The 26,821-nt window shown below is 40.2% G+C and overlaps 1 protein-coding gene across 13 annotated transcripts in view; it reads right to left on the reverse strand.

The window, feature by feature from the left end:
- DOCK10 (dedicator of cytokinesis 10) overlaps positions 1–26,821 on the reverse strand; it is a 302,832-nt gene that overhangs the window by 150,654 nt on the left and 125,357 nt on the right. For all 13 annotated transcript variants that reach the window (XM_025278357.3, XM_025278360.3, XM_045164608.1 and 10 more), the window contains exons 2-3: positions 24,529–24,648; positions 7,863–7,952 (exon numbers count right to left, since the gene is read on the reverse strand). In XM_025278357.3, coding sequence (XP_025134142.3) covers positions 7,863–7,952; positions 24,529–24,648 — 210 coding nt within the window. The remainder of the gene's footprint in view (positions 1–7,862; positions 7,953–24,528; positions 24,649–26,821) is intronic.

A 26,821-nucleotide genomic window follows, 5' to 3' on the forward strand; every position in this document is an offset into this window, starting at 1 on the left:
AAAGTTTATGAAACTGCTCTGTTAAAGAACAACTGGTGACTCTCAATTACCAAATCTAGTGAATTACCCAATCTCGACACGTCATTGGTGTTTTATATCATTGCCTCACTCTCGCTACTGACAGTTCTCTGATTCTGAGAAATCATTTCTCCTTGTTTTCTTCCTACCTCCTGGTCCACTGGTCCACTTCTTGTGCTGGGCTCTCTTTCCCAGCCTTTTACATGGGAATGTCATTCAGGGACCTGCCTCGTGGCATTACTGGGCAAGCTCTTCCAGATTCAGAGTTTCAATTTTTAAAGCCAGAGCCAGAGCCCACCCCTTCCTACTATATTGAGACCTATGTATGTATCTTGTTGAATCTCTTGCTCTGCATGTCACCCAGAGATGTCATCTTATTTTCTTCATCCATCTCTGCTTGAGCAATCTGCACTTTCTTCTGGGTACCTTATTTAAATTACTGACACAACTATCAAGCTAAGAGCCCAAGCCAAAAATGTGGACGTCATCACCAACACAGTTCTCTCTTTTCCATCACCAACTCCTATGAATTCTATCTCCTTAACAGCTCTTTACTATTACCACCATTATCTGCCACGTTAGTACAGATCTTTAACCCAGCTAGGCTATTAAAATAGTCTCTCTGGCTTGAACTCTACCATGCCCCCAATTCCTGTTGATTTTCTTCCATCAGATTTACATCGGCATTTCTGAGAGACATTTCTCAAGATACTCAGGGGGGAAGCAGAATTTCCCCATGGCCAAAAAAATCTTGGGGAATATTTCATGCCATTATTCTCTTCTAAGGCAGACTCTGTGGATGTTAGCTAGTTAAAGAACTTTGTGGGTGTTTGTGACCATGAACATCCTGCAGTTCCGGCTTTCTGCAGAACACTCCGTGCCTATGTGAAATTAGTGTCTGCTCTGATCTTAATCAACTTTTTCCTGGTTTTTATTGTGCATTTGCTATGGAAGCCTAGCGATTTCAATGACATTTATTCTGTCTTCTCTGAATCTAGTTTGTTTTTCCTATTCAATCTTGGGTTCTTTTATAATTTTTTTTTCCCCCTGGAAAATTCAATTATTGCTGGTCTGGAAACCCTGTTTAAAAATCTGAACTTTTCTTTGTCTCAGTAACTTAGTCCTTTCTGGATGAGGACAGTACATAATCACTGTATATGTGTGTGTATTCAGATACAGATGTAGATATAGATATTTTGCTTCTATTCTTTTAATGCTTCCACGACTCTTAAATCTATGAGTGTTTTATGTCTTGACCAAAGTGAGACTTGGATTCTTGAATTCATGACTTATGCCTCACTTCATTGTTAGTCTACTCCTGATGCAGGTTGATTTCTAGAAATCACAAAAGGCTTTGCTGGCAGAGTAACTGGCTACCTTAGTACTTACTGTATTTCCCAGCTATTCAGATGAAGTGGTCCCTGGACTCTTGCTCCCTGTTGAGTCACTATATTATTCTCAATTCTCTACTTGCTCATCTTCTTTGTTAAGAAAGACCAAACCAAGAGCTTAGCATTAACTAATGTTTTGTGTACATTAAAATGAAAACTTTGCTGTAAAAGTTTTGCTTGAGAAGTCTGCCTCCTATTTATAGATCCCTTTAATTGCTCCCCTGACCTTCCAGTGGAAGGAAGTGGTGCTTGTTTTATCATGGAAGTCTTTTATAATTTTTATGGTTACAGATGTTGATTTTAGGCTATTTATGAGGATCAGATAAAGACATTGGTTCCCAGTTGTGTTCCAAGTGTTTTCATACTACTGCTATATTTATTTCTAGAAACATGGCATTGGGATTATTAATATCCTCATTTAAAGATGGAGAAACTGAGGCAGAAAGATGAAATCTTTGTCTAAATGAAGGATATATTCCCTTGTACACAGTGAAAATAGCCCCATTAGATCAGGATATTAAGAGCATGATTTAAAGGTGTTTTTCAAAGGGTCAGAGGTAAAAGTGGGTAAAAGCATGGTGTTAATTCCCACTCTGTGTGAATGTGGGCAAGTTATTGATCATTCAGAACCTGCTCTGTAGGGTTTAAAATGAGGTAGCAGTTCTGTAACATAAAGTGCTCTCTCTCTCTACATATATATATACATATACATACATATACATACCCACATATCTAACCTATATATACAATGTTGCCAAACTCGGACTCATGTTAGTTTTACATAACTGTAAGGTGCTTTAGTGGATGTGAAGTACACCTATACTCTTGTCTGGGGGAATACTTAACCTTACATTTCATAGACACAAAAGAGACATAATAACAGATTAAACAGTAAAGGAAGAGATCACTCATTTTATTAAAGCACAAAGTTATTCAAGATTTGAAAAAGGAAAGAATGCTCACCACCTTTCCTAAGAGGCTCAGAGTTGTCAAAAGTAGAGTGTAGAGAGGCAGAATGCAACATTAGTGTTGAACTTGGGGTGTTTAAATAAGATTCATGCCAATTTGTTGCCTAGCAATCAGGGTATTTATCCTTGCCACCTATTGGGGAGCAACAGGGCAACTGAGCACAGGGTGGATCAAAAAGGTTGCTTAGTGCAATACAGCAGCCACTGTAAGGGGAACGCGTGTTTCTACAAAATCCTACAAAAATGGCAATGTGAATTCACTTCAGGGCTGGCTTACTCTGGTTGGAAAAATTCAGTCAATGTTTTGCAAAGTATGGTCCAATAACTACAGGCATCAGGATTACAAAGCTACAGGGGGTTGTTAGGGCGAAGACTGAGGCAAGTGTTCTTTCCAGAGGGCAGCTATAGCAAAGCACACACGGCAGTCAGCATCGTGGTTAAGAGGCTAGGGGCCGGACAGCATGGGTTGGGATGCTGGACCCGTCTATTCCCAGCTGTATAATGCTGGACACGTTCCTTAATTTTTCTATGAAAGTTACCTCATCATTAGAAGGTGCTGCTGCTGATGAAACGTATGTTTGTAATTACTGCAAGGAAAGGCCTGAGAAGCGTATCTGGCCCAGAGTAACTAGTCAATAATGATTATTAGCTACTGAGGTCAAGACTTCTTGGCAGCCTACTTCTCTGGGGTTATTTCTCAGTCTTAACCCAGCTCTCTGGGGACCCCTTTCTTCTTATCTACTGTCTCCAGGTTCCACTATTCATATTCCTTTATCATCATTTGATGTTCGTCTTCTATCCCAAGGCATAAGTTTTCTCTTTATCTCCATCCTTAAAAACAAGTTCAACTATGGGGATCTTCACAGGGTTTTCACTGCTAGTGATCCGGAAAAATTAGCAGGGAATAAGAGTTTCTTCCCAGGCTTCTTCCACTTTCTTCTACTTTAGATCCACAAGAGTGGGAAAAACATGGTAAGAAGATTCATTCACACTGTCAAGACAGATGCTCTGTCCTGAGATTTACAACAGAAAAGTTTAGGGTGATGAAGTCTCTAAAGTGACTACCTAATGACTAGAAGTATACAGTTGGATTTTAACTTTTGGAGACAATTTTATGGAATAGACTCAAGTTGCTTCCAATTTTGGCAGTATTTTTAGATACACTCTAACTTTTTCAAAATATTTTTTATTAAAAAAATTTGTTTGTAACCACAACAATACAGAATCTATACATTGGGCATTCCAGTTAATGCACTTAAATGTGTATAATTTTTATTGCCTACTTATTATTATAAAATGTAGATGTGCCAAAACATATTCAACCCGACTTATATCAGCTGATATTACAAAGTGGGCTTCCCTGGTGGCTCAGTGGTAAAGAACCCTCCTGCCAATGCAGGAGACTCGGGCTCAGTCCCTCGGTTGAGAAGATCCTCTGGAGAAGGAAATGGCAATCCACTCCAGTATCCTTGCCTGGGAAATCCCATGGACAGAGGAATCTTTCAGGTTATAGTCCATGGGGTTGAAAAGAGTCGGACATGAGTGAGCAACCAAGCATGCACGCATGCACACTGTACTCATGCTTGTAATTGTATTTTATGTTCTAGTGTTTGTTTTTCTAAAATGTATGCTGCATATTTATACACATTTGAATATCTCTAAATGCCACAGACATGTGAGAATTAGAAGCATTATGTGATAGTGTTTGTCTCCCTATATGCCTACTCTCATTTCTTCATTCAGATATTATACATCATTTTTTTTTTAATTTGTATTTCTATGATTACAAGTGTAGCTTGGCAATTCTACATTCCTCTGGGCCAACTTAAAATTCCTGCTCTTTTTGAATTTCCTGCTCCTTTCTTTGTGCTCATATTTTCTTGGGTTATTTACCTTTTTCTTATTAATTTATAGAATTTTGTGTATTAGGAATGTCTGTGGGGGAGTATGGGAAAAGATATATGAGTTGTGAATAAATTCTCTAACCATTTTCTTTGGGTTTATTGATGGCACCATTCATCATAAAAATTCAAGACTTTGTTAAATGCATGCATGTTTCATAACTTTTCATTTTAAAATGTCTTCTTATGTTTTTACAGCTTCTGCTTTTGAAATTAAGATATTAAAAATTCATCTGGAATTAATGTTCACATGTACTGTTAGATACAGCCCTAACTACTTTTGTTCAAAACAGATAGCCCAGTGGTATTTGTAGACCAGCCCACCCTTCACCAGGAATTTGAAGTGCTACATTTACCAGTTATCAAGTAACCATACGCATTTGGGTCTGTTTCAAATACTTGGTTTCTTTCACTGGCTTATTATTTTTTTTTTTTTTAATTTCAGAAGGCAGAGAAAGATGGAGAATGTCTATTTTTAAGAGTTAACATTTCTCTAATACCAAAGAAATAAAAGAAAACCAGAGCCAGATTTCACTCATGAATATAAATGCAAAAATTTGAAAAAAATTAGCAATTCTAATGCAGCCAAGAATTAAGGTAGAAATACAACTTGAACAAGAAAGTTTAAACCAGAAACACAAGTGTGTATTCACAGGACAGTAACCTATTAATTCTATTGCAGCACTAAATTCAAGCAAAAAAGCTATTATGTCAATAGGCTGGATATGAATTTTGTAACACTGAGTATCCAGTCTTTATAAACACTGTGGAGACCGAGAAAGGTCCTTCTTAAACATGATAAAGACCAGAAAGACCTTTCTTAGACATTTCTTTTGTCTCTGAAACTATCATAAAACACCAAATCAAGAATAAAACAGGATGCCTGATTGGAATTATTATTCAATATTGTTTTAGAGATATTAGACAATAAGACAAAAATTAAGGAAACAATATACTTATTAGAAAAAAAGAAATTTTAAATTAGAAAATCAGTAGCTTTTAAAAAATATCAGCAATAAATAGTACGAAAAGGAGTCTACTCACAATTTTGCAACAATAGTATAAAATATGTGGAAATAAATTGAACAACAAAGTTAAAGATTTTTAAGAAGGAAGTGTATTTAATACACTAGATAGGGTATTAAAAAAGCAGAGGCATCACTTTGCTGACAAAGGTCCATATAATCAAAGCTATGATTTTTCCAGTAATCATGTATGGATGTGAGAGTTGGACTATAAAGAAGGCTGAGCACTGAAGAACTGATACTTTCTAACCGTGGTGTTGGAGAAGATGCTTGAGAGTCCCTTGGACAGCAAGGAGATCAAACCAGTCAATCCTAAAGGAAATCAACCCTGAATATTCATTGGAAGGACTGGTGCTGAAGTTGAAGTTCCAATGCTTTGGCCAACTGATGTGAAGAGTTGACTCACTGGAAAACAATGGACTGGTTCAAACTTGGGAAAGGAGTAAGTCAGAGCTGTATACTGTCACCCTGCTTATTTAACTTCTATGCAGAGTACATCATGAGAAATGCTAGGCTGGATGAAGCACAAGCTGGAATCAAGATTGCCAGGAGAAATATCAATAACCTCAGATATGCAGATGACACCACCCTTAAGGCAGAAAATGAAGAACTAAAGAGCCTCTTGATGAAAGTGAAACAGGAGAGTGAAAAGTTGGCTTAAAACTCAACATTCAGAAAAGATCATGGGATCCAGTCCCATCACTTCATGGCAAATAGATGGGGAAACAATGGGAACAGTGTCAGACTATTTTCTGGGGCTCCAAAATCACTGCAGATGGTGACTGCAGCCATGAAATTAAAAGACACTTGCTCCTTGGAAGAAATCTATGACCAACCTAGACAGCATATTAAAAAGCAGAGACATTACGTTGCCAACAAAGGTCCATCTCGTCAAAGCTATGTTTTTTCCAGTAGTCATGTATGGATGTGAGAGTTGGACTATAAGGAAAGCTGAGTGCCGAAGAATTGATGCTTTTGAACTGTGGTGCTGGACAAGACTCTTGAGAGTCCCTTGGACTGCAAGGAGATCCAATCAGTCCATCCTAAAGGAGATTAGTCCTGGATGTTCATTGGAAGGACTGATGTTGAAGCTGAAACTCCAATACTTTGGCCACCTGATGTGAAGAACTGGCTCATCTGAAAAGACCCTGATGCTGGGAAAGATTGAGGGCAGGAGGAGAAGGGGATGACAGAGGATGAGATGGTTGGATGGTACCACTGAGTTGATGGACATGAGTTTATGTAAGCTCTGGGAGTTGGTGATGGACAGAGAAGCCTGGCATGCTGCAGTCCATGGGGTTGCAAAGAGTCAGATATGACTCAGGGACTGAACTGAACTGAGCCACTAACACTTTCATTTTCACTTTCAAACAAATGAGAAATAGCTGTTAAGTGTGCATCCAATCCCTGCCCCAAAGCTGCCTGTAGTCTGGCTAGAAGAAGCAGTTTTATATCAACTTGGAGAAGGAAATGGCAACCCACTCCAGTATTCTTGCCTGGAGAATTCTATGGACAGAAGAGACTGGCGGGCTACAGTCCATGGGGTTGCAGAGTAAAACACAATTGAGTGATTAACCCACACACCAACAAAATGCAGATAGATGCTACACACCAACAGAATTTATCAGTCCTTTTAAGCTGTCCAAATGGTTTTATGTGTGTGTGTGCGTGCTCAGTCATGTCTGACTCTTTGCGACTCTGTGGATTATAGTCCACCAGGCTCCTCTGTCCATGGAATTCTTCAGGCAAGAATACTGGAGTGGTCTGTCATTTCCTTCTCCAGGGGATTCTCCAGCCCAGGGATCAAAACTGTGTCTCTTGTGTCTCCTACATTGGCAGGCAGACCCTTTACCACTAAGCTACCAGTGAAGTCATTAACTATTTCCATAGTTAATACTTGAAATATCTCTCTTAAAAACTTTGTTATCCAAAGTTCTCACATAATATGGCATTTCCTACAAGTCAATCCAAATAAGTAAAATAAAATTAAATCTTTTTGTTGCTGCTGCTGCTGCTGCTAAGTCACTTCAGTCACGTCCAACTCTGTGCGACCCCATAGACGGCAGCCCACCAGGCTCCCCCGTCCCTGGGATTCTCCAGGCAAGAACAATGGAGTGGGTTGCCATTTCCTTCTCCAATGCATGAAAGTGAAAAGCGAAAGTGAAGTCGTTCAGTCGTGTCCAACTCTTCGCGACCCCATGGACTGCAGCCTACCAGGCTCCTCCGTCCATGGGATTTTCTAGGCAAGAGTACTGGAGTGGGGTGCCATTGCCTTCTCCAAAATCTTTTTGTTAGGAATACTCAATTATTTCTCAATGTGGGGATTTTAAATTAAGTAAAAACAAAATTTAAAAGTTCCAGAACTCGAATGGTCACCAGACTATGAAAAATGATTCACAGGAAGTAAGTAATAAAGGTTGAAAGACATTAACTAACAACTGCAGTTGGAATTCTCTATTGAAAAAGAGAGGGAGACAGCAAAAATAATAAGTTGCATTAAGAACTACATAGGGGAAAACAAAACTTTTTAAAATAATGGATTGGAAGCATTGCATTTACCTCTTTCACCAGTAAATTTTCTGCTTTGTGCTCTGCATCTTCAGGTACTGTTGAATACAAGGTTCGGATGTCCCAAGATACTGTGGTGGTCTGAGAAGAACAAGGAAAGGGAATTAAATCTTCCAACTTGAAAGCACTGTGTAGACCACTATACCCAAGACACAGTAAGAAAGTGTATTAGATCTCAGTATTTGAGGATAAGAGAAGACAGAAACTTCCATAGTTCTTAGCAATTTACTCTCTATGAGGGAAGATTCATACCTCTTTTGGTCATCACTAGTAGCATTACACTTTCAAGTATGAAAGCATTAGTCAGCAGCGCTCAGTTGTATCAGACTCTGCAACCCCATGGACCGGATCCCACCAGTCTCTTCTGTCCATGGAATTCTCCAGGCAAGAACGCTGGAGTGCGTTACCATGCCCTTCTCCAGGGGATCTTCCTGACCCAGGAACAGAACCTGGGTCTCCTGCACTGCAGGTGGATTCTTTACTGTCTGAGCCACCAGGGAGCATTACAGTTGCTGCTGCTGCTGCTAAGTCACTTCAGTCGTGTCCGACTCTGTACGACCCATAGATGGCAGCCCACCAGGCTCCCCCATCCCTGGGATTCTCCAGGCAAGAACACTGGAGTGGGTTGCTTTTCTTTCTCTGATGCATGAAAGTGAAAGTGAAGTCTCTCAGTCGTGTCCGACTCTTAGCGACCCCATGGACTGCAGCCTACCGGGCTCCTCCGTCCATGGGATTTTCCAGGCAGAGTACTGGAGTGGGGTGCCATTGCCTTCTCCGAGCATTACAGTTAGTCCCTCCTTATTTGTGGTTTCAGTTACCTGTGGTTAACCAGGGTCCAAAAATATTAAATGGAAACTTCTAGTGTTCTGTTCTGAGACGTATGATGGTATCTCAAGCCACTCCACTCTGCCTGCCCCCACTATCTTTTCTCATTGACCTTCTCAGGGTTCCAGGATCCAGGATCACCTAAAGCAGATGACCCTCCTTCTGATTTATTGTCAGAAGGTCAATAAATAGTAGCCTAATACTATGTCACTACATCATTAACCTCACTTCATCTCATCACCTAGGCATTTTATCATCTCATATCATCACTGGAAGAAGAGTGAGTACAGTATGAGAAGATATTGTGAGAGAGAGGCCACATTCACATATTTTTTATTATCATATAATTGTTCAATTTTACTATTAGTTACCCTTGTTAATCTTTTACTGTGCCTAATTTATAAGTTAAACATTATCACAGGTATGCGTTTGTAGGAAAAAATAGTATTTATAGAGTACCATCTACACTTTCAGGCATCCACTAGGCATCTTGGGATGTATTCCCAATGTACAATGGAAGATTATGATATTACAGACTACTGTTTTCTCTGTAGAGCTCACAATTTTAAGCTGTTTCCTTCCATGGAGAAAACAAAAATTTGGGCATCTGTATATTTTGACTATTTATATTGGTACCTTTGTTGCTGCTAATGATAAAATACATTTGAAATGAAAAAGAAAACCTACACAATCAGCAATGTGTCAATGCTACTTTGACTAATCTTCTGAATATTCACAGGGTAAATTTGGTGTCTTTCAGAAGCTGCGTGTGTGTAGCCACAGATAGGGTGGGAGAGAAGAAAGGGTATTCAGTAAATCTAGACCTTGAAGAAAATAAGTCATGTTTTTGGTGTCTTTATTTTCATAGAAATAAAACATCTTCAACTTTAAGCTAAACAAACCAATTTTTATTAAATGAATATACATCAACTAAAAGGATAAAGTATCTCTTCAAAGAAAACATTTAAAATGTAATGCACAGATTGTTTCCTCTGTATATATCTTATGGGATGCCATGTAACTTTGCAACCTCAGCCACCAGCTTCTTTTATTCTGTTCTCCTTGGTGATTACAGGGGTGCTGGGATGATGAGTCTGTTAGCATACATGGTACCAACAGTTGGGATCTTTTATTTTGTACACTGTCAAACCTACAAATCATATAGCACAATCTCCTGGTAGCTCAGACAGTAAAGAATCCGCCTGCAATGTAGAAGACGTAACAGACTAAGGTTCAAGCCCTGGGTCAGGAAGATCCCCTGTAGAAGGGACTGGCAACCCAGTCCAGTATTATTGCCTGGCGAATCTCATGGACAGAGGAGTATGGCTGGCTACAGAGCATGGGGTTTCAAAGAGTAAAACATGACTGAGCTACTGACATTTTCACTTTCAGGATTCATTTGAGCTGTTCTACATGAAGTGCAGACTGCAATGAAGGAGACATGGGTTAAGTCTCTGGGTTGGGAAGATCCCCTGGAGAAAGAAATGGCAACCCACTCCAGTATTCTTGCCTGGAGAATTCCATTGACAGAGGAGCCTGACAGGCTACACAGTCCACGGGGTTGCAAAAGAGTCAGACATGACTTAGTGACTAAACAACAACAACAGATAAAGGGCATTTTTCCTAGACTAATTATTTAAGTAGATGAGACTCTCAAAATCTGTCCTTACTTTCACAGAATGGGGAGGGGAGGGGTCCAGGGAATTTAGTCTTCTGGGTTCACAATGGCAACGGCAATTCTGCCACCAGGGGCAGAATCATTCCTTATCTTCTAATCCTAGGCTCATATTTTCTTCAATTTTTTCTTTACTCTTGATATAAGCTCCTGGTGGGAAAGAAATCTGGTCTGTTTTGTTCACTGTTATAACCTCGGTGCCTGGCTGGGTGCTCAAATATTTACTTGTTGAGTGTGTGTGGTATGTGTCTGTGGTTGCCTGTTGTGTATGTGTGTGTGAATGTATGTGTGTGTGATATGTGTTTGGTGTGTGTGTATGTATGTGTAGTGTCTGTGTGATTATGCATGGAGGTAGGCTGTATTTGATAGTGTGCGTGTGTGTATGTGCATGGTGAGTGTGTGTCACATGTGAGTGAGTGTGGTGTGTGAATGTATCTGTGAGTGAATGAGTGTGTGGATGTGCATGTATGTATGTGCATATTGGGAAGATGGAGTTTGGACCCTGAAAGAAGAAGAACGTCATGTGAATGTAACATGATCAAGGGACACAAAATAATGAGAAAATTATATTCAAGATACATCATATGGCAAAAATAAAAGCTCATCTTGAAAGATAAAGAGCCTCTCTGTCAGTGTGTTGACTGCAGTGTGTGAAGGAAGTTTGGAAGTGTTCAGAGGCCATGGCTATTGATTCAAGCCAAGTGTAGATACACATACAGGGAACAATTACTTCCTATGTGAAGCATGCTGGGGCCAACGTGTGTGTGCTAAGTTGCTTCAGTCGTGCCCAACTCTTTGTGACCCCATGGAGTGTAGCCCACCAGGCTCCTCTGTCCATGGGATTCTCCAGGCAGGAATACTGGAGTGGGTTGCCATTTCCTACTCCAGGGTATCTTCCCAACCAAGGGACTGAACCCAGGTCTCTTGTATCTCCTACATTGGCAGGAGGGTTCTTTACCACTAGCGCCATCTGGCTCAGACAGTAAAGAATCTGCTTGCAATGCAGGAGACGTGGGTTTGATCTCTGGGTTGGGAAAATCCTCTGGAGAAGGAATAGCAACCCACTCCAGTATTCTTGCCTGGAGAAACCCATGGACAGAGGGCCCTGGTGGGTTACAGTCCACGGGGTCACAAAGAGTTGGGCATGACTGATCAACTAACATAGACACACAGAGCCACCTGGGAAGCCCCCAAAGTACGGAACACTTCACGAATTTGCATCGTCATAGTAATCCTACATTTCGGGAGTCAATGTAGGACTTACTGTTACTTAGATTTTACATTTTTATTCCTTTAGAATTGCCTCTTTCAAATTGTTTCTTTTATGTTATTTACTCTGTTAGAAAATAAACAGTAAACAAACTCCATTGAGAGGCTGGAGTAGAAGATGAGAATCCGTGCCTGAAGTGAGCTTTGGGGATTATTGCTGGATTTCAATTATCTGGGGATAAGGTCTTTCCTGTTTGGACAGATAATTTGCAGATACACAATGTAACTTGATTGGTTTCCAGGGAACATTGCATACTGTGGTCTATTGGCAAGATTAAGGATTTTTTTCCTCTAATTCAAAAATTTTTCTATATTTCAATCATTATTTTATAATAAAATTTTTATATTAAAACAAGACTCCTCTTTTTCATTATTCACAACAGTTTCTTATTGATTTCTTGCCTTTAAAAAAATAATATCTTCTCTAAAATACTCTAAATCTGATGGACAGTGAAGGGACCTGCAGTTTAGTTTCCTGTTTAGTTATACCATAAGCCTGTTGTCCCACTAAGATCAGTACTCTGTGGTATAGTTCAATAGAGTGAATAGTGAGCTGGTTTAAGAAATTGTTTTTTTTTTCCTTTATAGTAGGTTTCTGGAAGGTGGGCTTGGGTTTCCGGTAATGATAATCACACTATTATTTGATTTGTGATGTTACCAGAGTAAAGATTAGGGCCCCAAATACATAGGGTAATGTTCACACTTGATGTATGATTGGAAGTTCATTGAATTTGGGGTAATAAAAATTAATAATATGTACAATGGTTATGTATGATTCCTGATGACCTCTAGATATGAGATGATGTCAGTTCTTTACTAAGGCAGTTAGAGCTGAGCCACTCTCATGTAACCACATGAGAAATATACAACAATATTTTACAACATGCAAATCTAATACTTTGTACAGAGTACACAGATACAAGAAAAGGAATGTATAATAAGACACTACTGACCTCAGTTATAGTTTGCCATAATATTGGAGACTTTACTTGAAAAAGCAGAAGGCCTCCTTAAAATTTCAACTTTAAGAATTGGAGAGCTTCTACTCATTTTTTTTTTATCCCTTTTTTTCACTTTTAATTGAAGTACAGTTGATGTACAATATTATATAAATTACAGGCGGACAACATAGTGATTCACAATTTTTAAAGGTTATATTCCATGAATAGTTCCTACACAATACTGGCTATATTCCCTGTATTGTATTATATATCCTTGTAGCTTATTTTATACATAACAGTCTGTACCTCTTCATCCCTTATCCCCATCTTGCTCATTTTTAATTTCTTTCATGTGTCTCTGTTGAAGCAAAAATAAATTGATCAAATAAAAAGAAAAGTATACAGAGTCATATTTGTTAAGGGTATTAACATGGCTACAAAGAATTTCTTTTCTGAGAATTAGATGCTTTCAGACCACTACAAATTGCCTTGGCCACAACAGACTTCCTGTTCTCTTTTATAAACCCTCTGGTCGACAATTAGTAGAGCTCAATAGCATGAGACGGAGCTGAGACTCAACTGGCGCTCAGCCAAGCTCCTCTTCTGGTGGTAGAGTCTTATAAGGGGCCTATTGTCCAGAGATTAGGCATTTGGAAGTAAAAACTGTCCTTTTATTTATGAAACAAGACATGCGGGCCTGTGTGTGTAGTTTCAGGTCCATGACATTCAGACACCCTCCACTGCGGCCCTGACACGCTCTGGTTCCTTCTACTCTGTAGCGGGTCGTCTCTGTGGCTTTACCGCAGCCACCATTCTGCTGGGGACCGCAGAAGTCGTCATTCCAAGCACACAGCGGCCATTTCTCAATCGGCCAAAGGCCACTGTCAAGAGTCTAAAAAAGAAGTTGCTTTTCCTATCTTGGAGTTGAGCAAAGATTCTTCTGACAGCATTGTTGATCCCAGCTGCTCAAAAACAGTGGACAAAAATGATGGTGTTTAGAGTAACCCATCAGTGGAGCTTGAGAAGTCAACAGTCCCCTCAATAAGGACTATTAACTAACACTTCACGTCAATTCCAACCTAAGCATGTGTTTTAAAGTAGTCTTCACCTAAATTTCTCAAATTAAAACACTGATACTGCTTTTTATCCTAGGAGAGCAGACATTTAACACTACATCTGTTGCTGGAAATACAGTTTTACCCCATTCAGAAGAGTATTGTGATTTTAATATTTTTTTTTAATAGGTGAGCATTTCACATTAATACTTTCAATGTGCTTTCAGGGAAAGGTCCTTCTTGCTTTGCTAAAGTTAAATTGTATGGGAAATGCACAAATGGTGAGCAGTTGCCCATAACTGGACCCTCGTCATCAAATAACCAGGTCAAGCCCGGTGACTCATCCACCATAGTATTTAAGTATATAATTAGGGAACTTTGGAAATCTGTTTCAAAATCTTTTTACTCTTGGACAAGCAAACCACTGAGCAAGTCACTTCCTTTTTTCTGTGCTTCATTTTCTAGGCTCCAAAATGTGTCTCACTTCCTCCAAGGAAGTAAGGACAAAACATTTTATGTATGGAAAACTCTGAGTATTAATAGATCACAGTGTTCCAACAATAGAAAGATAGTATTGCATCGGGGTCTGCCCTCAGCAAGGACTCAGAGGCTGTGGTCTGAGCTCACTCGCCAGGAAGCATAGGGGAACAGCCTGATCCCTGTGAGGCCTGCAGACAAGGATTCATGGGGGAGCAAACAGAAGCAAGACACAAGACAATCCCCCACAGCCAACTCGCCATGGCATCATTTCCAATGGCTGCTCACACTTCTCCTTCATTCTGGGCTCATGCCTACACATGACTTGCCCATTTTCCTTCTCCTTTCATAAATCTTCTTTTTACCTTGTTCTTTCCTAATCTCAGGCTTGATATAGATATCAGTTCTTCTGAAAATTCTCTCTAATTCATCCATCATGCATCTTCTCTTCTTTGAACTATATCATTTACTGTCTGTATCACCCATGAAGTCTGCAGCTAAACTATAGAATATTTTAGACTCATAAGCTTTGCTAGTGATTAACTCAGCCAGTCATTTCACATGTGTGGTTTTGTTTGTTTGTAAGCAAGCCACATTAAATCCCCTTTGGCAATAAAATATTACTACAAATGAAATGTACTGCCATGCTCTTTATTGTGGCTCTGGTATATTGTTATTCTTTTTAAAGAATGATGTACCTGAATGCAGACATGTGTTTTTATGATTTTCTGGTATCCTGTCTCTGACCACCTACATCACACCTATCTTAACACCTCAAAACATCCTTATCTTTAAAATAGCAGTGTTATTGAAATATAACTGATTTGCCATAAAATTCACCCTTTCAAAATGAACTCAGTAGTTTTAAGTCTATGCATGGATTATGCAATCATCATCACTACTTAATTTTAGAACATTTTAATCACCTCCAAAAGAAATTCCATATCTACTAGAAGTTACTCCCTTTCTCCCTTCTACCCAGCCCTAGGCAACTGTAACCAGCTTTCTGTCTCTAAGGATTCTCCTACTGTGGACATTTCATGTGGATGAAATCATACCACGGGTATTCTTTTGGGACTGGCCTCTTTTGCTTAGCATAATGTTTTCAAGGTTCACCCACATGTATCAGTACTTCATTTCTTTTTATGGCTGAATACTAGTCCATTGTATGGATATACCACACTGTTTATCCACTTCATTTGATGGACGTTTGGGTTGTTTTCAAGGTTCACTCATGTTATAACATGTATCAGTACTCTATTCCTTTTTATGGCTGAATAATATTCCACTGTATAGACATACCACACTTTGTTTATCCACTCTTCAGTTGATGAACATTTGGGTTGCTTCCACTTTGGATTATGAATAATACTGCTATGAATATTCCTACAAAAGTCTTTATATGGACATATATTCCTAGTACAATCAAGTCCAGAGCAGTCTCATTTTCACATATCCTTTACTGAATTGAAGTAAGCCCTCTAGAACCCCTTCTCTGCAATACTACAATGGTACCACTCACTGTGGGATTCAGGGGGTTAATATTTCTCCCAAATCATGCACCTTATTTTTATAAGAAGCAGCTGGCTCAGAGCACGCTGTTTCGACAGAAACTCTAGTAGCAAAAATCAAGGTGCTTATGCTTGATTTCTGTCGTCATAGTTACTCTTTATCTTTGAACAAGAGCCTTTCCAAATCTCAGCTTCCTTAGCTTGTAAATGAGAGGAATATTCTAACTCAGAATAATCTAGTTTGACAAAGACTCTTACTTAGCTTTTAAATTTCATGGTTTTAAATTTTAAATTCACTTTTAAAACAGTGTTCTTGCATGAACACCAAGAGCCATTTAAAGTCTGATTTCAGGCTAAGAAACCAAGGATTAAAAAGAGGTTGACATTCCTATAAAATGTTAGGCTGTGTCTCAGTAAGAGACGAAAGAGGAAGAAAATAAACACTCATAGCTTTTCTGCTTTTCCATTTAAGACATATTAAGGTCTGTATTTCTGCTTCCTCTGACAAAATGACCCATGTGGTTGAGCATGGAAGTCCCCACATACCAGGCTGCTTTTTATAGCTAAAAACATTCTATGAAAGAACAAATGTTAAATCACAACTGACTAAGTTCTGCTAATAAATCATAAAAAATGCAGGATGTATTTGTCAGCCCTGAGACTCTAATTCTGAACTACTGATATGAAGAAAGGATTTGAGAAGATCATGTCAACTCTCTCAACAGGCTATTTTGGAGTGTAATGTAAACCTACGAGTTTGAGAATGCCACTGACCAGTGCTGAAAGTCTAACCTTTCAAGCTGGCTTCTTGGTCATGTTGGTGTCCTTGCTGTCTACAACAGAGCTCACAGAAAACTGGGTCAGGAAACTGACGAAACAGCAGTGTGGCTGGGGTGGGCAGGATGGAAATACAGGTGATAGGGTGGCCTTTCCACAGCATCGGTATTGCTTTCGAACCCCTGAACTTTCTTCTTTAAGGTTTTTACATCTCCTAGAAATGATGCCACTTCAGGCTTTCTGTATCTTTCGCTCAGAAAGAAACTCATTTCTGGCTTTCTCACTTTTTTGTTCTGCTTTTTTGTATCAGCCTCTCCTTCAATGGAATCACTCCACAATATGATTCAGTGTGTCCTTGAAACTGTTCTTTAGCTCTTGTTTTTTTCCCCTACTCTCCTTGCCTATTTGTGAAGCCACAATTTGGTGACTAAGTTCTTCATTTTTTGGTCTTCAGTTTCTATCACTACCAGTTTCAAAAAGAAAGACGAGAAAAACAAGAGTAGCAAACACAATTATTGAAGGAATATGTGTTTTTGAAATGAATGAGTTAAACACATCAAGAAACCATTATGATGCAAGCACTGCAGAAGATCACACTGCCTGCTTCCAGCACCCGCACACCAGAGGAAGTACTTCTACCTCATGGGCCAAGAAAGAGGAAAATACTTCTACTTTGGTTTCTTAATCTAGAAGACGATGTTAATTCAATGTTCAACAATCTTTACTGAATGCCCATGAGCCAGATGCTGTGTTGGGTATTTAAAATACAGATATGAATGGATTTCTCCCTTGCCTAGTAACAGAAAGCTAGTGAATAAGTACACGGTGTTACAGGGAGGAAATCAGCCTTTGTTGATGGCGGCTAAGTGCTGGTCACTGCACGGAATGAGCCTCTGGGGAAGAGGATTATGATCTTAGTGCAGTTTTTTTTAAGGTTAAGATGTGTCAAAGACGAAAGTAGCATATTAGTGATCTCAACAAAGTCAATGACTTCATTCTCTTTATTCTCAAATTTCATTTCAGAATGGCCTTTTTGGTTCCTAAAAGCACTCAGAATTATATTCTAAAACAATAACCTAAGAGATTTCCCTGGCAAATCTGGTGGTTAACACTCTTTGCTTCCAATGCAGGGGACGCGAGTTCAATTCCTGGTCAGGGAATTAAGCTCCCATATGCCACATGGCACAGCCAAAAATAAATAAATAAAAAATTAAAAATCTACATGTGTCTGAAAGATAATTCATGAAATAAATTATTCGTTTTCTCTTTGCTTGGTGCCAAGTGCCATTCCAGTTGCTGGGGGCCTCGCCATGATCAAGACAGGGACATTCCTGCTTGAGGTTTTACTCTTTGATGGTGAGAAACATGTGACAGGAGTGAAAAAGCAAATTGAGATATTTCTAGGCACTGGTAAGTGTTATAAAGAGAAGCAAACAGGGGATGTGAGTGACACAGGGTGGGAGTGGGGTGATGTAGGTTGGAAATCAAGGATGGTTCTTTGAAGAGGTAGCGTTTGAACTGAATCATGAATGAAAGATAGGAAGTCCCTGTGCAGGGTGCATAAAGGCCCCACAGAGCAGGTGGACTTGGCAGGTTCAGTGAGCACAAAGAATGCTAGGTGACTGAGGGAAACAGGACTGGAAGATAAGTACTCGGCAACATCAGGAGTCAGATGAGAAGTTGGATTTGACTCTAAAGGCGATGGGAAACCACTGGAAAGTTTTAACTAGTAGTGCAGCATAGCTGTTGTTGCTATTCAGTTGCTAAGTTGTGTCTGACTCTTTGTGACCCCATGGACTGCAGCACACCAGGTTTCCCTGTCCTTCCTTATCTCCCAGAGTTTGCTCAAACTCATGTCCATTGAGTTGGTGGTGGTGCCCTCCCATCATTTCAGCCTCTGTCCCCACCTTCTCCTTTTGTGTTTATTCTTTCCCAGCATCAGGGTCTTTTCCAATGACTCAGCTCTTCACATCAGGTAGCCAAAGTATTAGAGCTTCAGCTTCAGCACCAATCCTTCCAATGACTATTCAGGGTTGATTTCCTTTAGGGCTGACCGGTTTGATTTCCTTGCTGGTCAAGGGATTGCCAAGACTCTTCCCCAGCAGCACAATTCCAAAGCATCAATTCTTCAGTACTCAGTCTTTTTCATGGTCTAATTCTCAGATGCATACATGATTACTGGAAAAACCATAGCTTTGACTACAGACTTTTGTCAGCAAAGTGATGTCTTTGCTTTTTAATATCCTGTCCTGCTTTGTCATATCTTTTCTTCCAAAGAGAAAAGTGAAAGTGTTAGTCACTCAGTTGTGTCTGACTCTTTGTGATCCCATGGACTATAGCCCACCAGTCTTCTCTGTTCATGGAATTCTCCAGGCAAGAATATTGGAGTGGATTGTCATTTCTTTCTCCAGGGGATCTTCCTGATCCAGGGATTGAACCTGAGTCTTCTGTATTGCAGGTAGATTCTTTACCATCTGAGCCACTAGGGAAGAGGAGGCGTCTTTTAATTTCAAGGCTGCAGTCACCATCCACAGTGATTCTGACACCCAAGAAAATAAAAGCTGTCACTGTTTCCACTTCTTCCCCATGTATTTGCCATCAAGTGATGGGAACACTGCCATGATCTTTGTTTTCTGAAAGTTGAGTTGTTTTTTGTTTTTTGTTTTTTTTTTTTAATTTAATTTTATTTTTTAAACTTTACATAATTGTATTAGTTTTGCCAAATATCAAAATGAATCCACCACAGGTATACATGTGTTCCCCATCCTGAACCCTCCTCCCTCCTCCCTCCCCATTCCATCCCTCTGGGTCGTCCCAGTGCACCAGCCCCAAGCATCCAGTATCGTGCATCGAACCTAGACTGGCGACTCGTTTCATACATGATATTTTACATGTTTCAATGCCATTCTCCCAAATCTTCCCACCCTCTCCCTCTCTCTCAGAGTCCATAAGACTGTTCTATACATCAGTGTCTCTTTTGCTGTCTCGTACCACAGCTTTCTTATCCATTCATCTGCTGATGGACATCTAGGTTGCTTCCATGTCCTGAAAGTTGAGTTTTAAGCCAACTTTTTTGCTTTCTTCCTTCATCAAGAGACTTTTTAGTTCCTCTTCTCTTTTTGCCATTAGAGTGGCATCATTTGCATATCTAAGGTTGTGGATCTTTCACCTGGAAATCTTGATGCCAGCTTGTGAGTCATTCAGGCCAGCATTTCACATGATGTACTCTGCATATAAGTTAAATAAGCAGGGTGACAATATACAGCCTTGACATACTCCTTTCTCAATTTTGAACCAGTCCACTGTTCCATGTCCATGGCATTATCTGATTGTATTTCCGAAGCTTCCTTTGAATAAATCAAAGCAAGGCAAAGAAGGATGCAGGAAGACCAGTCAAAGGCTATATGTGGGGATACAAATGAAAAAGGATGATAATGGCTTGGGCCAGCAGTGTACATGGAATACTGCCCTGGTAAAAAATTATCTCCTTTAAGGGGTATCGAGGACCAGATCAAGCCCTTGTCTCTTGTTATTTCTTCACCATGAGCATTCTTAATCGACTTTAGTTTTCATCCATATTAGGGCACACACTGCTTAAACATGGGGCTTTTGTTTTTCTTGTCAGTCTCTCTTGTCTAGGAAGTGCTATTCTATATTCAGCGCCTCGTGGGTCCTGAATAAATATTGATTAAACAAACCAAGTGATGAATCATGTCTGCTACAGTGTGGGTGCTTGGTAACGTGGAAACACAGAAGTGAGCTGGATTCTTCCAGCCATAAGGCACAACCAGAAAGGACATTTGGAAGGAGAGTGGGGAGCTTGGGACTGCTTGCCCTCCTTTCATTCTGAGAAGCCACCTGGGAAGCCCAGAGAATCCTTACCCATCACTCAAGGATGGGCCTGGGAAATGATACCCTAGCCAGGTAAATGGAAGCCTTGCTGTTGCTGAGCAACACCTCTGAATGTGATGCAGACTGTGGATGGAGCACACAGTGGCAGAGGGCATTTAAGGAAGGGTTTTACACAGAATCCGCCTGCCATTCAGGAGACCCCGGTTTGATTCCTGGGTCAGCAAGATTCCCTGGAAAAGGGATAGGCTACCCACTTCAGTGTTCTTGGGCTTCCCCTGTGGCTCAGCTGGTGAAGAATCTGCCTGCAATGTGGGACACCTGGGTTAGATCCCTGGGTTGGGAAGATCCCCTGGAGAAGGGAAAGGCTACCCACTCCAGTATTCTGGCCTGGAGAATTCCATGGACAGTCCATGGAGTAGCAAAGAGTTGGATACGACTAAGCGACTTTAACTTTTCACTTTACACAGAAGGAGAGGAGAAAACCCCTAAAACAAATGAGGTTGTAATGTATAGTGGGTTTTCCCAAACTTCTTCTGTAAAGGGTCAGATAGTAAATCCCTTAGGGCCCTCTCTCTCTGTTGCAATTACTGCTCGTACTTGTGGATAGTCATGTCTGACTCTTGCAATCCCATGAACTGTAGCCCACCTGGTTCCTCTGTCCATGGGATTTTACAGGCAAGAATATAGGAGTGGGTTGCCAGTTCCTCCTCTGGGGAATCCCCCAGACCCAGGGATCAAACCTGCGTCTCCTGCATTGGCAGGTGGATTCTTTACCACTGAGCCGCCTGGGCTGTACCTCTGTTGTAACTCTGCAGCCATATCATGAAAGCAGCCACTGACAACAGGTGAATGAAAAGGGGTCACTGGGTTCAAATAAAACTTTATGGATACCCAAATATAAATTTCATATAATTTTCATGGATTATAAAATATTCTTTTCTCCCCTTCAACTATTTAACAAAAGTCTCTGAAGAAAATAAAATAGGGTGCTGTTTTAAAAAAACATGAAAACCATTCTTAGTTATGAGACATGCAAATTTAGGTGACAGGCCACCCATGAACCATAGTTTTTCAACCCCTACTTTGTAGAGTAGGACCGAGAGAAAACAATTCATCTGAATATTGTTCAAAAGCCGGCAACTTGATGTAATAATATTCAACACTATCCTTTTGTTTGTCAAAACACTGCTTCATGCAAATGAAAATTTAGCTGTTTGTCTAATATGATATTTTCTGATAAGAGCGTGGCATCCAATGTCTCTTGAGCACCTGCTAATTGTAAGCTATGCTCCCGTTTGCACTCCCAGCTTCATCTACACCCGCTATGTGTTTTCCCTGCACAGATCAGATGAGCTTCTAATGACATACACCAGGTCATGTGTTGCCCTTCTTGAAACACTCCAGTGACCTGCCACTTGCCTTTCGGATAAAACGCAAATGTCTTACCTTGTCTTTGCTTGACCTCAACTCTGACCACTGTCTGGTCCACCCATACCGCTCTTCAATCTCAGATCTCTCCAGGGCCTTTGCAGCAACTTCCTGCAGCCTGAAACCCTCCTTCCTTTCTCAGCTTTTAGCAGGGCTGGTCCTCCTTGGGAATTCAGACCTCAGCTCAAATGTCAGCTTGTCAGAGGTGCCCTTGAGCATCCAGTCTAGCTTAGTTCTTCCCCTCATTATTTCTATTATTTGGCCCTGTTCATTCTTCACAGAACTCTTGTCTTTATCCAAATTATCTTGCTAATTAATTTATTTACTGTTCTTCTTTTTTTTTTTTTTTGCCTGATTCCTTCTACCAGAAGGCAAGCTTCATTAAAACAAGGTAATTTCTGCCTAATCACTGCTATTTTCCCATTCTGAGATTAATATCTAGCATTTGGTATTAGAGTTTGTAATTTGTTGAATGAATAAAGGAAGGACATTTCATGAGAGTGATAGAGTGTTCCATTCAGAACTGTGCTAGTATTTCACCCCAGTTGGGACTGAGGGTGACTGTGTATGACAGGGTAGGCGGGTTTGGTAAGGGAGGAAAAGCATGGATTTGAGAAATTGGTGAGTACCGGATTTTGGAAAATCCCTTGCAAAACACTTCATTTGGAAGGCAATGGGGGTGGTCATAGAAGGGTCTTTAGCAAGTACAAGATGAAAGAACTGTGTATTTATTGAAATGTTTACCTCAGGAAAATAACAAAGTATGTTATGATATCCTTTGTTTACAGCATTAAGGATAGTGAAGGATGTAATCATATCAGCCTTTGTTTAAATGAATGTGGAAAGATGCCAAAAAATGAATTTAAATTAATGAAATGTTACATTGCATCTATATGCCTCTGTGCTTATTCGCTTTGTTGTGTTTAACTCTTTGTGACTCCATGGACTGTAACCTGCCAGGTACCTCTGTCCATGGGGATTCTCCATGCAAGATACTGGAGTAGGTTGCCATGCCCTCCTCCAGGGGATCTTCTCAACCCAGGGATCAAATCCAGGTCTCCCACATTGCAGGCAGATTCTTTACCATCTGAGCCACCAGGGAAGCCCAAGAATACTGGAGTGAGTGGCCTATTCCTTTGCCAGGGATCTTCCTGACCCAGGAATCGAACTGGGGTCTCCTGCATTGCAGGCAGATTCTTTTCCAGCTGAGTTACCAGGGAAGCCCACATGCCTCTACTCTCTTTTTCAAAATATATATTTTATATCATTTATTTTGGCGTCACAGTATGGCATGTGGGATCTTAGTTCCCAGACTAGGGATTGAACCCATGCCACCTGCAGTGAAAGCACAAAGTTTTAACCACAGCACCGCCATGGAAGTCCCTCTACTCTCTTCTTGAGTTGGGGGAACTTGGAGTAGCTTTTGACATATTTCTCAATAACAGAGCTAGAAGAAAAGGGGCTCCCAGGGTCAATGTTTTGTATATGCTGTTTGACAAAAAGCGACTGTTCATCAAGGTTTACCTTTGGTCTGAAAGAAAAGGAGGATGTGGAATTAAAAAACGAAACTTGGTTCAACTTTGTGCTAGCAGTTCAGGCCCCGTGGCCTGATCTGACCACAGAAATGAGATTTCTGCCCAAGATAAGTCTCTCTTAAATGTGTCAAATGCTCAAGTGAGAAACATTTAAGAGTCCAAAAAACAGATTGGAAGAGTTTCTTTTTATTGCCTACAGATTTCTCCCATTACTTTACTCCTTTACTCCCATTACTCCTTTCTCCCATTACTCTTGGTACTTGGAACAGAAAATTGTTGACTTCCAGTTATCTAATTTTTAATTAATCCATGGATAAATGTGAAAAAAATGAACCTTTAGAAGCCAGAAGCCAGATTTGTCCCAAAGACACAAGAAGGAATGGGGGTTTGAGGTTGCATGAGGAAGTGTCAGCCCTGGGGCCCCAGCAACTTGTCAGAGGCTTCCAGGGACAATGGCTGTTTGTCAAGGTTACCTTGAAGTTGCCTTTTCATCTACTTTAAGATGATCGGGTTTGTAATGCTTAAGACTACTTTTAGGAAAAAAAAAAGAAACATTGCTATCTGACCATTGAGATCTCTGTTATATAGATATTCACTAATAATTTAAACACGTTTTAGATGATCAGAGATGGAATGTTTGGGTCACTTGGGTGCTCATCATCCATAATTTTACTGTGTGTGTTTCCAAAATGAATCTCCTTTTTATTCATTCACTCCACTACCCTCTGTGTGCCTGTGAGCATTGTCCTTAACGAGACATGTCTCAGATTACAAACCCTTCCATGAAGATACACTGCCTCCCTTTCCTTGTCCACAACACTCAACAAAGGACAACCAAGATTAAGGGTGAATTTTTTAAAGAATTGTATCTTTTGTGCCAGGAGATTCCCACCTCTGCTACTGGCTGGTTTCAGTTGCTTAGAAGCTTTCAATTACAAATGGCCTAAGGGAGAAAGTGCTCTGTGAGGCCAGGTAAGTGGTGAGAAACCCAGATATTGGCAAGGACACAAGTACTACTTGGAGCCAGGCAGCACCCCATGCCCCTCCCATCCCAAGTGGCCACTGTATCACTGAGCCTCCAATCTTCCAACATTAGAAGGCCCTTGGGCACTTTCTATCATCAGATATGATGATAGTGACATTACTATGATGATGATAGTTCCCTCTGTGATGATGGTGATACAGGATGATCACGGGAAGAGGGCTGAGCTCCCCAAGTCTATAAGGAAAGACAGTGACCCAATTTGGGAGGATCTTATATCACCCTGTGGGGCCCTTCTGTACTTGGACGGCTTGAAAAGACAACACTTACTGAAAAGTCGTCACTGGGGAAGAACAGGAGATCTCGAAGGGGATCATTCTGATAGGTCTTTTCAAGTTCTTCAATGACAGTTTCATAATCCAAAGGCTCGAGAAGCCGAGGCTTTTCTTGCTGTAGACAAAGAAAATATCACATTAACCACTGACATGTAAAATCTCGCTTCTTCTCAACATCCGGTTGGAGTTCATTTCTTAGAACCATCAAAGCTTTGACACTGTGCAGTCCTTCCAGGGGAGTCAGGGAGACTCCAGGCATCTGGAGCAAAGCCACAGAAGTATTATTTCCAGATCTGAAATAATATGAGATCTTGACATACCTGACATCTCATTCAGTAATGTAAGCTGTTGGCACCGAGCCCCTCATGCACATGGTTTTCAGCCCTGTCACATCCCTGGAGTAGACAGTTGTGTAAACTTGATCTTTGTCAATGTGAAGAAAGGCCTTCTGCTTACTTGCTCTAGTATTATGATTATCATCATCATTTTTGGTGGGTTAGAGACTTCCTTGAGAGGTCTACTTGGGTCTATTTCAAAACACTGTCTCCTTGCTAGCAATCAAAGTATTACAGACTGTCTTAGTTGTCACTGAAACATGGATCCTATGTCAGGATTAATTGCTTGGCTCTAAGCCTCTTTGCTGATATAGACAGAAGTTGGGTAATTCTCTAATAAAATTGAACAACACAATTATTATGGATACAGTGTGGTGAAAATGGAGAAGAGTCTGAAAAAAATAGCCAGATAATCTCATCACATTATACTCCTGAAGTCAAAGGAAAAGCACTTCCCTCAGACAAGCTGCCCAAGAGATAAATGCCAGTGGGAGGAAGGTGGTTGTTTCATTCTATGGTCGATGTGTTTATCCCAAACAGAACTCACAAAGTGAGAAACTTGGAGTCCAAAATAAAGAATAAAACATTACAGAAGACCAAGGACACAGTTTGAGTTCCCTTAGCCCTTGGATGAAGCATTCATACAAACTAAATAAAAAGAGATGATTGGATTATTTGGGGGCTCCTGGAAGCTAGTGTGGTTGCCAAAATATGCATGCTACAGTGGTCTCATCAGTTCAGTTAAGTCACTGAGTGATGTCCGACTCTTTGTGACCCCATGGACCGTATGCCAGGCCTCCCTGTCTATCACCAACTCCCGGAGCCTGCTCAAGCTCACGTCCATGGAGTCAGTGATGCCATCCAACCATCTCATCCTCTGTTGCCCCCTTTTCCTCAAAAATGAGAAAAAAATTTGTTTCATTGGCCATGTCAATGACATCAATAGACCCTTTCCCATCAACCCACGCCTCCCTACTCTGCAAAGCCACAGATTTAGCTTCAACTTCTAGAGCCTTCTTTGGAAGATCTGTGCTGGTAAAGCTCCAGAAACTGTTACTGATATTTTAATAATTGCTAATGAGCTCCTCAAAGTAGCGGTCAATGTTTTTTCCAAATACAAACAAAACAAAATGTACCACAGTGGACCAACAACAAGGATTTCTATGTGCTTTCTGCATTAAAGTCAAACCAACCCCATTCTACAGTGCTTAAGTAAACTGAGGACTATGAAAAATGAGTACTCACACTGGAAGGGCCCTTCAATTAAGATTGCTGATCTAGCAAATGAAAATACAGAACTCTGTGTGGAGCTGGGAGAAAAGAAGAAATTTAGTTGCCTGACATAATCTATTTAGTGAAAGAATTTTAAAGAAGATACAGAGATACTATGGTATGATGGGTGATTTTTTAAAAAAAAGTCCTTGTTGCATATTTCCCCTGCCTTTTGATACGAGTATTCTATTTTAGACTTATTTTAAGTTCCAATTGCCTATTTTCCCAGGAAATTAATTCCAAGGAGCAGAGATTGATAGCTCAAGAGGCAAATGTAGGCTCCAGATGTTGCTTTTGGCTCACTTATTATATTTTTAGTTTGCTTTGAGTGTCTTTGAGTAGTGGTATATCATTACAGGTCAGCAATAGTCCTCAATAACCTATCGCCTCTTACCCTACAATGTCACATGTTTTTTTAACTTTTTATTTTATATTGGAGTATATTTGATTAACAATGTCGTGTTAGTTTCAAGTGTACAGCAAAGTGATTCAGTTAGGTTGTTACATAAAGTTGAGCAGAATTCCCTGTGCTATAAGTAGGATCTCAAGGGTTATCTGTTTTAAACATAGCAGTGTGTATATGTCAATTCCAAACTCCCTAATTATCCCTACCACTCTCCTCTTCCCTGCTGTTAATCATAAGTACTCTAAGCCTTTGAGTCTATATGTGTTTTGTAACTA

Source organism: Bubalus bubalis, chromosome 2 (assembly GCF_019923935.1).
Source record: "Bubalus bubalis isolate 160015118507 breed Murrah chromosome 2, NDDB_SH_1, whole genome shotgun sequence".
NCBI classification, from domain to species: Eukaryota; Metazoa; Chordata; class Mammalia; order Artiodactyla; family Bovidae; genus Bubalus; species Bubalus bubalis.